The sequence below is a fragment of the Octodon degus genome, unplaced genomic scaffold (genome assembly GCF_000260255.1).
Source record: "Octodon degus isolate 3935 unplaced genomic scaffold, OctDeg1.0 scaffold00181, whole genome shotgun sequence".
Taxonomy (NCBI): domain Eukaryota; kingdom Metazoa; phylum Chordata; class Mammalia; order Rodentia; family Octodontidae; genus Octodon; species Octodon degus.
The window spans coordinates 3,388,428-3,399,505 of NW_004524757.1; the positions used below are offsets into that span (position 1 = coordinate 3,388,428).

Genomic DNA, 11,078 nt, shown 5'->3' on the forward strand with positions numbered 1-11,078 from the left:
TGGGACAAGTCTTTTTTGGTTGGAGATTGACCCCAATATTGACTGGGGATCTACACCAATGATCTAAGATGTCCCAGTAGATCCCATCTCTAAAGTTTCCAGGCCTCTCAATGACCCCATGGCTTGTGCACTAAAGAGCCCTTGGGAGACTCTTATGCAAACCACAGAAGATGAATTGCTGTGGCTAGGATGCTAACTAAAAACAGACTTTTGTTATGACACCTCCTTTGTCAGGTGAGGAGAAGAGTCTTGTGGTCAGAAGTTCTCCCAGCAGGAAGAGATTGACACAAAGAACAAGCAATGTGTATTACGTGTTAGAAGAAAGGGGCTGTGTGTGAGAATACAGATGAAGCTATGGACAGTGGACCTGATCTCGAAATTTGGTCAGGGATGTAAGTTGTGAACTGTTGGAATATTGAGACAAAAAACTTTGGGTAAGAGGTACACTGATGAGTCTGTGGGAATAGACACATAATGTGAAGAAATCAGTGCTGCATTTTAACATGCATGATGAAAAGTCACTGAACAATCAAGAAGGGATGAGCTGACCCATTGATATCTGCCATCCTCTACTACTAACAGAATCCGTGTCACACAGCAGCCTGACGTCTGGAGTAGCCAGGGTGGAGGGAACGCATGATTGCTGTGAAGTCACCAGCACAGGATCCAGTCATCAAGGCTTGTCCAGCTGCTGCTGCTGCCACATGAACAACCTGCCAGGGCCAAGGAACAGTGGTGACTGCTGAATGTGACAGGATGCCTCACAGGTACAACCCAGCTCTGTGTGGATGGTCATGTCGCAGAAGGCGCCGTGGCTCTTCACTGGAAACTGCACATGTCAATATGGGTTTGACTATCTTTCTTATGGTGCTTTGTCTGTGAACGGTAACAGTATTCCTTAAGAGAGCTTGATTCAAGAGTTTAGGATCTTTCCCATGATCATTGCGACCCAATAAGACACAGAGCAAGGCAAGTCCACGGGGCACATAGAAGAAGAGATCAAAAAGTTGTCTCATACTGGAGCACCGTGGGGCAGCTGCTCCTCTGGAACAGTGGCTTTGTACTTCTATGTGCAAATGAGCTGCGAAAGGGAAGGTGACCACCTGTAGAGATGGGCTGTCCCCTTCCTCAAAACAGTGCACTCTAGGTGTGATATCCTGGCCTGCCTGCAATACAGAGAACCCAGGATCATTCAGCTGAACCGTGGCGTGACCGATTCCTTCTCACTTCCCTTATCACCTATACACATGTGTTCCTCCTGCCATACAGGTTTAGATTCGGAACTCCTGTACCTGTCCTTTCCAATAAGGTTTAACTTTTTACAGTGTAAATATTAGAAAATTGAGTTAAAATTGTAGCTCCTCCATGACACTGGTCACATCTCACTACTAAGTAGCCACATGTGCTGTCTGGGTCCCACACTGGACAGTGCTGGCTGAGCGTATTCATCTTCCAGCCAGCAAATTTCCAGCAGTGCAAGTGAGGTGCACACTCCATAGCAGACATTTCTTGCCAACTGCCTTAGCATGTCTTTTTCAGGGCTGGGGTGGATCCCTCAAATGATAGACCTCATACATTCTGGGCCAATGGCACAGGAGGGAGCTACCCTCCCTGTCCCTCACCTCTGGGCCTTGTGGTCCTCCTGCTTTGGTTCCAGCATGCACAGGACAGGTGTCACAAATCTTTCAAGGATAGGAAACCCTGTCCATCAGATGGATGACGCATGCTCTTGTACAATAGAAGCAGAGAGGTGTGAAGGGAATGCACTGGAATATGTCTTGGGGATTCCTTGCCTGAGTTCTATGATAAATGGGCAAGTTACACTTTAGAGACTGAGAGGGGCTCAGAATTCTTAAGGAGGCCTCTTTTATCCCATTATGTGACCCGTTCCTGGAAATGCATAGTAGAAAATTAAAAGTAGAATTTTTTCTATTAGAAATATGCAATACATCCAGAGGTCTTCTTATACCAATCCTGAAAAATCTTTTCTCCAAAGTAGATCCCAAAAGAAGTGACAGGATAGGCTCATGCCACCAGCCCCACAGGCCTGGAGCTGGATTTCCATTGTAGAATCAAGAAGAAGATGAGCCCAAGCTGGCTGGAAGCCATACAGCCAGTGAGGAGATCACAAGATCTCTCAGTGCTCCAGCTCCCCTGGCTTCCTAACCACAGATGGCTTTTACCGACCTGTACACAGTGAGAGAGCCCTCTGACGTTCTGTCTCAGGCTCAGCAGGTAGGAGCAGGGACATAGGCAGCATAAGGCTGCAAACTGGCAGGCTGAGGACAGGTTCAGAACTGGGGTAGAGGGGGAACATAAACAGTGGGAAAGCTCCAGGTGCCACAGGCTTTTGGGACGTTATGGCCACCAACTGGCATTCACAGTGGGAAGACATCACTCTGTGTGTATGTGTGTATGTGTGTGTGTGTGTATTAAAGGAAGCTCTGAGGCCACCATCTTTGGGGCTGCTCCTTTCCAGGGCCTTCAAGGTGCAGAATCAGCTTCCTCCTGTCAAAGGGCACAAATAAACATGGCATGGCTGAAACTCCTATATGTGTACACAGAGGGTTCTGTGTGCTTGGAGGATGGGGCATGGGACTTAATCCAGTTGTCCATCAGGATGTCCAACACAAGAGGTACTAGTGAAGGAGTAATGTATCTGCTTGTATCTCAGAGGCCTGGGTTCATCCAGGGATCCTTCCTATGGAAAAGTGGAGTATAATGTTCCTCTGTCTAGAGAACAGTACAAGACAAGCAGTGCGTGGAGGAGGACCTGCAGTGCCACCATAAGTGGTTACATAGTGGATGCTCAAATAAAAGCAACAAATATGATTTTTAAAGATAAAATTTTCCTTTCTGGGAAGACTTTTTGAGAAAATAAAATGGGCTGGGACATTTTTAGCTTTTTCAAGTCTACCTACTGTGGGACACATGTTTAAGTTACAAAATTAATCTCGATCCCATATTATCTTAAACACACTAGCAGGGCAAGTTCTTGGTTCTCACTTGCTAGCACTTGTGTGTATTTCTCTTCATAATATCATCCAATCTTAATAGGGTGAGAATTTTTTCCAGTCTTTAGTTTCTTGGCCAAACTGCCAACCTCTGTGCCTTTCCTATGGTACCTTTCTAACCATCATACTCCTAAGGTAACATTAATGACACAATGGATGCTGCTATTGAAACATTTGTAGGGTAGTCAATGGGACAGGCAGGGCCTTCTGTGTGATGTGGCTGAGGGCAGGTGATTGGGGTTAGTTTTCCTGGGAGTAGGGGGTACACACCACCTGTTCATTTTTTATGGTCTTAATGTAGCCCCGGTTTCAGTGGACACAGGGTCTTCTACACCCTGAGAGGTATTTTTCATTTCTCTGAATACAGAAACAAATCCCGAAACAGAGCTGAGTTCAGATTGGTAGGAGTAGAACAGCGTGGCTTCTAGGTACCCTTATAGAAAAATAGGGCTGACCTTGTCCTTTACTGTGCAGTGATGCTAAAAGTTGCCAACGCCAGTGGTCCTCGTGGTCTTTATATACCAAATGCATTTCTCAAACAGTTTTTGTTCCATAACTGCTGAAATCTTAGAAATGTGTTATAAAGCCTGGTAGAATGCCTTATATAAATTGAGCATTGTTGATAAGAGGCTGATTATAGTACTACCTTAATTTGGAAGCTGTCTTGATACTTCTGGAAAATTTGTGTGTGTTTCTAGGGGAAGCTGCAGCTCAGTGTTACACTGAGCAGTGAATTTGGCAAAAATCCTATTTAGCAGATATTCTCCAGTAAGTTCTCTCCAATAGGACATATTGCTCTCCTTGATATTGTGGACTGTGTCTCTGCCTCGGCCAAATAACTGAAAGCTCCTGTTCTTGGGTGAAGAACCATGTTCCTCCCTGGGTCAGCTTGTCTTCCGCTGGGCAAACTATTGTCAATCACATCAGCCAAAGCCTATCTTTGGGTCTCACAAACATAGTATGAAAATGGATCTAAATCCATGGTCATTCTGGTGACAGGGTGCTCAGCACACACACAAAGACAAGAAGCTTGGAGCAAATTTCTGCACCCTGACCTCACTAGAATAAATGCCCGTGAGAAAGAAGTGAGTCAAACTGGCCCAGGCTGAGTGCTAGTACAAGACAGGAGAAGCCACTTTCAAATTCTGAGGAGGATCTCAGGAGGGGGAAACCTCCTGGTCAGGTAGTCATCTGGCCACTCATGAAACTGAGGGAATTGACCACTTAGATGCTTGTCCTGTAATAGCATTGAGGCAAACAGGACTCAGGAGGTGAAGTCGTCCCTGGGGAAGTAGTCAACTGTGTACTGCAAACACAGAAAGGCAGACACTCTTAGGTCAGGAATGTTAGGGCCTCACTTCCTTTGAGAGTCCCCCAAATATCTCAGGAAATCCTTACACAGTCTGGATGTTCTAGGCAGTTGAGTTAGATAGAAATATTATAGGCAGTCAGACAAGACTCGACCCTCAAAGGAGATAGCATGGAAGACAAGATACCTTGCAAATGTAAGAGAGATGGATATTCCTGCTGTGGGCCAGACCTAAAGACCAAAGTTTGAACAAATGCTGATCTCCCTGAAGATAAGCATCCAGGATTGATCATTACCTTGAGGAATCCAGGAAGAGTCATAATCCAACTGCTACTGGCTACCAGAGAAACTCCTGCTCTATATTTATGCCTTTTTGTTACATGACTTACTTCTCCATTCAGTCCTGGATTTAATCAATTTTACCTGAGAAATGGCCCCTTGTAACCTTTCTGGCCAAACATAGTTTTGTGCCACCTCACGCCCATTGAAGCAAGTTCCCATGTTCTCCACCTTGTACCTGCCTCACTACATGGTTTTGTTCTATAAAAATACCTGGAAGAGACAGATTCCTGGGTCACACACTCTGGTCCCCCTTCTGTCCCTCTCTTAGACAGAAGCTTTATTTCCCCCAATAAATTTTCTGCTCTTACCCTCTGTTTGTTCCTAAAATTCATTCTTAGGTTTTGAAGAACACAATCTCATTCCAGGGACCTTTTAGGTTGGCAGTTTCATTCCTCTATATCATGGGCATAAGTCCCCTGGTTCCTACTGTACACAGGACAGCTCATCTCACAGCTGTCCCAGGTGAGGATTCCTCTCAGCTTCACCCACCATCTAACAACACTTCTTAGGACAGTCGTCCATCCTCTGTGGCTTTAATATCAGTCCTAACAACCTTGGCTGAGGGTCTGGCACTGTCCCCTTTGAGGCTGCTGGAAAATCAGCTACTTCAGAAGGAACTGCAGTCACACATAACACCATATCCTCCGGTCCCGCACTCAGGCATGGGTGCTCCCTGCTAGACCTCATCCACTCAGGGCTCTTTGGCACGCCATGAGGACCTGGAGGCCATCTCTCTATTCTGGACATTGTTAGAGCTGCTGGACTCCACCATCCCCGGGGGTAGTTTGATCTTCTCAGTGGTGAGTACTCACATCCCCACCCCAGACACAGGGCCTTCCTAAGGGCAAAAGAGTTGGGGTCAGTGTGCAGGTGCGCAGATATAGTGGTATAATGACATTAAATTTCTCTGGTATAAGTGAAGAAACTGGGCAAATGGAGTTACATATGCACTTTTAATAGCAGAGACTAATAGACAAAAGGAAACAGGCAGCAGAGACTTGCTTTGTGTCCTCATGCCTTTCTGAGCTCCACCTAACCTGGTGGGAACATCTTGCATATTTCCCAGGACGTTCGTATTCCAACACTAGGGTATCTAGTTCAATATCTCAAATAACACAAAGCCTTCCCTGCTGGTTTCACAAAAAACTAAGAGTCTTACACCTTGTAAGGAAAAGAGAAATTGCTTTGTGATTATTATCACACAATATCAGTTTCACAACAGAAATTATGAACAAGCGCCAAGATCACAAAAGTAAAAAGATACGTGTGATTAATATCATTCATCAAATAAGATGTGCAAGCTATGTCAGTCTTACGAGAAAAGGAACAAGGCTTCAATAAGTAAAGAAGAAAACATTTCCAAGCAAGGCACATGGGACAGACGTCAAGACACCATGCACCGTAGTTCCCCACCTCCTCTGACACTTCGCTGCTGAGAAAGCTGACTGCCCTCCACAATCTCTGGTGGAGAATGGGCCTCACTTCACATGGGGTGGGAGCTAAGCTAGGGATGCTGCTGTGGAGCACTCCCTGCCTGTGGCATCACATTTCCTCCTCAATGGCCTCTAAGTCGTTCGTGGAAGAATCTATCTCCTCTATCAGAGCCTGATCATATAGTCGTGGGTATGTCCTGGGATCGATCTTATTCACCTTGGACAAATGCTCCAGGATTCTCATCGTGGTGGTTTCAGCTTGAGCCCTAGGGCCCCACAGGAACTGATGGTAAGCAGGGTAACTACCGGGCACCTGCCGACACTCTAGGTATCCTGCCTGTACCAAGTCCTCAGTGATGAATTTCCACCTGTCCTCAAGAGGAAAGTTTCTCTTTGGTAACATCTGCCTCTTTCTGATCACCTCCCATACATCCTCCTCACTAGCAAAGCTGCCCCTTATAAAGATGACTGTCAAGATCACTATCAGGAGGTCAATTTTGGGAATAATCTGGTCACTACCATCTATGCCTTCATAAGTGAGGCCCAAGAGAGGGACAAATTCATAGGTGTGGCCAGGGGAATTGGCCTTACTAACATGGATGCCAAAGCCAAAACACATGCACTCACAGACTTCCTTGAGGATAAGAGGGAAGTGCTCATGGTCACTGTGGTCCATGAGGTGCAACATTTCTGCCTCGGTCACCAGCTCTTTCTTTTGATACTTGAGGAGCAGGAACTCCACCAATGTAGCTGTCTTGTCACCTATGAATACACGTCGCAGGATCTGAGGGACTAGCAAATCCAGTGCAGAGCCTGAATCTTCCTCCTCACTGCTGGAGCTCAGGCTGTATTCGCTGCTTTCACTGGAGTCCATTGTAACAGCAGAGGGAAGACAGTGCTGAGGGTTATGGGAAACCTTGGTGTTCTTGCCCGAGCCCAGTTACTGCCTTCACCTAGGATGTGTATACAGGAGGTGGAGGAGGCAGAGGAGTGGCTGCTACTTCCTCCTCTTAAGGTGACAGAACCTGCACTTCCTCAGGGTCACGGGCCCCACTCTGGCCAGGAAGGCCTCCTCCCGCCTTGTGCACTGTGTCCTCTGACCGAGAAGATGTCCTTGGAGACAGCCAGAGCTTGGTGAGGAGGCCTAGGTGCCTGGAGGAGAGAGGGAGCCTGTGAGTGCACTCAGGTGAGAACACCAATCCCATCAGCTTCCACGAAGCCCCGATTCCAGATCTTGTCCTAGGTTGGTGCTCTAGGGCCCAAGAGGTTCCTGTGGCCCTGGCAGATGGGTCCCCAAGAACCTCAGAGAGGGTGTGACAGTGCTCCTGGGGTTAGAGCTGAAGCACAGGGCACAAGTATCTAGGATGGAGAGTAAGGCAAGTGGGGCCTGAGCACAGGGAATGGCCTTTGTCCAGGCGCAGGAAGAGCCCTAGGTACACCTCTGGGCATGCTCTCCTCTTGAGTCCTTACACTGCCCTCTGGGCCTGCCCTGTGTGTGATCTGTCAGTATTCCTCAGACACAGACCAGATCACCTGCTTTCTGAAACTCCTGCAACAGACAAGGTGTGCCCCTTAAAATGCATGTGGCAGGTTCAGTCGTGGTCTCTCAGCCCTCAGAGCAGGGTCAGCTCTACTGTGTGATATCCCTTTTGTTCCGGCGATTTCTATTCTCTCTGCTCTCCCAAGATCCTCATCTGTCCTTGAGCAGGGCATGGACCCCAATCCTCTGCTGTCCTGAAGCAAACTCTCAGCAAAATTGTCCCCCAGGCTGATGGGGAACAAAAGCGTTAAGGGGACACACAGCTGGCCATGGCTGCCTGGAGGAAACACCTTGTGGTGGAAATACTAAGTGGGGTCCATATGACCCACATGAGGGGCCCTGGTCCATTCTGATATGGAGAAAATCTAAGGTCTGTGAAGGGCCCTCGGGTGAGCTGGAGCCACCTTCTTTAACCCACAAATCAAATTCTCTGAGATGCTCAAAGTAGAATGAAGGGAAGGCCAGTAAACTTGCATTCTCTGTGCTGATGTCAAGTAACAAAGGGACCGTTTGAACGTAGGATAGTCTGTGTTCTTTAACAAGACTCCCTCTGCTGTCATCTAGACACCCGCTGTCGCTTAGAGTCCTACCGCTGATGCCCAGGTTCAGCTCCCTCATACCAGGAGATTCACTCCTCCGAGACCCAGAGCTTAGAGTCTGGTATCAGCCTGAGATCCTTTCCTGCTTTTAATGAGATGAACGCAGGCATGGGTAGGTGTCTTGCAGAGTTCCTACTTTGACATTTGACGGTCCCTGGGATCTGAGAGGCCCTGAAGAGCTGGGGTGTCCTGTGGCCACCTGAAGATGCCATCTTAGTGCATGTCCTTCTCTTCCCTGAGATCTCCAGGACTCTCAAAAGAAGTGAGCAGGTACCCTTCCCATCACTGCTCGATGGAACTTCAGTGCTGAGAGAAGAAACCCTATGATTTCTCCTCAGATGTGGGAACCAATACCAGGTTTAATCCAGTTTCTCCCAACAGTTCCATGGGTTCCTAGGCAGGACCTCTGCAAGGTGACTGGGTTATGGAGCTTACAGGTGACTGGTTAAGAGTGGGGGCCTAATACAAGGAGGAAAGGCATGGTGGGTGTGGCAGAGCAGGCTGTGTCTCCCTTCCTGAATCCTGACTGACTCTGCTTCTTGGAGGAACATAGTGAGTAGCATTCCTCCCATCAGGCTTCTCTGCTCTGCTGTTCTGAAATAGAAATGCACTGAAATGCCTCTAGATTAGCCACCCACCCGGGCTTCCCTTCCATTAAACTGGAGGTGCCGGGTGCTGTGCAACTCAACTACGAGATCATACGTGGAGTATCTCCTTTGTGGTGGTGCAGTTTCTCCATCTTGCTCCTGTCAACCTAACTTTCCTATTACTGCCCCTCCAGAGAAGTGGCCTCTCATCTTGAGACCAAATCCTCATTTCCACGAGGACTCTTTGCCTTGTTTCTGGGGTTCACGTGAGTGTGTGCTTAGTGGTTTTGAGGGCTGACTCAGAGGGCAGGCAAACCCTGTGGAGTTTGTAGATTTTTGGCTGAAGACACCCACAATCCCCGTGACGGGTCCATAGCATGGGTCTGGCAGATGCTGGGCTTGTCACTCTGCTGACCAGTTGGAGCATCCACTGCTGAAGTCTGGTCTGCTCTGGGACCAAGGCTGTCCCTTTCATAAGTACTCCCCCCTGGCACCACTTAGAGTGCTAACAATTCCCATTCAGCCCCCTGCGCTGGGAGCTGCAGTTTATTATCAGGGGGATCAGGCTCTGTGGGCCCCATATTTATGTGTGTTTATGGGTTCCTTTTATACCTTTGTGCTGGACAATGCCGATGTGAGGAGCAGCAGCAATTTGGCCGCTCCAGGATCCAGAATCCAGACTCTCAGTATTCAGACCTTCTGGAGGGAAATAAAGGAAAAAGAGAAATGTATCCAGGGGATTCCAGAAGGATGTTACAGGAAAATTAAAAATTACCAAAAAATGGCAGCAAGAGATAAAAAACACAATAAAAAGACAAAACCAGTCTGGAGTTGTCCACTGACTCCTGTCTCATGGGAAAGACAATTGAATGTAGAACCAAAGTGAAGCCTGGGAACTTCCTCAGGTCCCAGGGAGAAAAATCGGTGCTTCACTGGACTGGCAGGTGCTGCAATCCTCGGGTATACTGTGGAGTTCTCCATAAGATACTGACACCTGACGAATGACCCCTGAGTAGGTGCCTACCTTGTCCTTGGAGAAGCACTGAGCTTGGGGTCCATTCTGCTAAAATGTTGAGGACTTGAACTTGGGACTCAGATCAGCCCTGTGACAGATTCACTTCCTAGTTCCCAGCATGGCCCTCCCATGATGAGAGACAGACTCAGGAAACAGTGCTGCACTGGCAAGGGGCTGATAAAGGACATATGAGTGGTTGGGGCTCAGCTCAGAGAGGCACAGACCCTAATGCCATGGGCCAGAGGCCAGGGCCAACCTGAGTGGTTGTGGATACGAAAGTCTTGGTTTTGGACATGGGAGCCCTTATCCTGTGTCCTGCATTCATCCTGGGTCCAGTGTCCAGCTGCCTACATTAACCACCATTGGGAGCAGGTAAACAGTGTGAATGGGACAGCCCCAGCCTGGTGAGAACATTGGGACCTCAGGGAAACGAGAATTGCTGCACTTCAGTATTCTGAACACTAGGTGGAAACGATTCAAAAGTGAAAGAAATTTTTTCTTCCTTTTATTTTTATTACCTCTTATTTTTACCCTCTAATTCCTCACATAATCCTCATACAATTTTTGCTCTTTTCTCTCTTTATTCTGTTATTTTCAATTTCTCATCAGGACTTTCTTTTGTCTTTACTTAATTCTATAGACACCAATCTATTTCTTAATTGGATGCTTTCTCCCACTTCTCTCTCTTCCTACCTTATAATTTAAGCATTCAGATTTTTTCTTTCTGTGTTCTCAATTTCCAGCACCTTCTATCTTTAATATTCAGCCATTAAGCTTTGATATTAATACTGATATAATGACTTAACTCTATATAATTATCATTGAAATTTTTCTACCATTAGCAGACCTACAACTGTTGCATTTACTCCATATTAGAGGAATGTATGTATCTGGGTTGTCTTAATGTGTGTCCTATAAGTGCAGATTTCTATTCTGTGGTTAAGAGTGCTACCTAATTACCCATAACTGATTGTTAATGTAAAATTTGTTTTGGGTGATGGCCCTGTAGATGATCTGCTGGTCCCTGCCTTGGTCACATAATTGTCATGAAAGGGTCTCCTCCATATGCCAATGCCCAGATTGCCTTTCTGATATTAACATTATTGGGGAACACTGTCAGATAACTTGCTTGTGGGACGTTCATATGTATCATTTCCTCTCACATTAGCAGTGGTGATCATATCTTAGGACAGAGGCCAAGGACTATAGATATATCTGCTCAAAGGACATCACTAAAAA

General features: G+C 46.9%; 1 protein-coding gene across 1 annotated transcript; it reads right to left on the bottom strand.

The window, feature by feature from the left end:
* Positions 1-6,207: 6,207 nt before the first annotated feature.
* On the bottom strand, positions 6,208-6,972 carry LOC101574074 (melanoma-associated antigen 10-like). The gene has a single exon (XM_004643662.1). It carries the CDS (start codon positions 6,970-6,972, stop codon positions 6,208-6,210), a length of 765 nt encoding a protein of 254 aa, XP_004643719.1.
* Between the last annotated feature and the right edge of the window lie 4,106 nt (positions 6,973-11,078).

What these genes read in the sequence shown, in the direction of transcription:
- LOC101574074 (XM_004643662.1), bottom strand. Translation starts at nt 6,972, where the DNA reads ATGGACTCCAGTGAAAGCAGCGAATACAGCCTGAGCTCCAGCAGTGAG.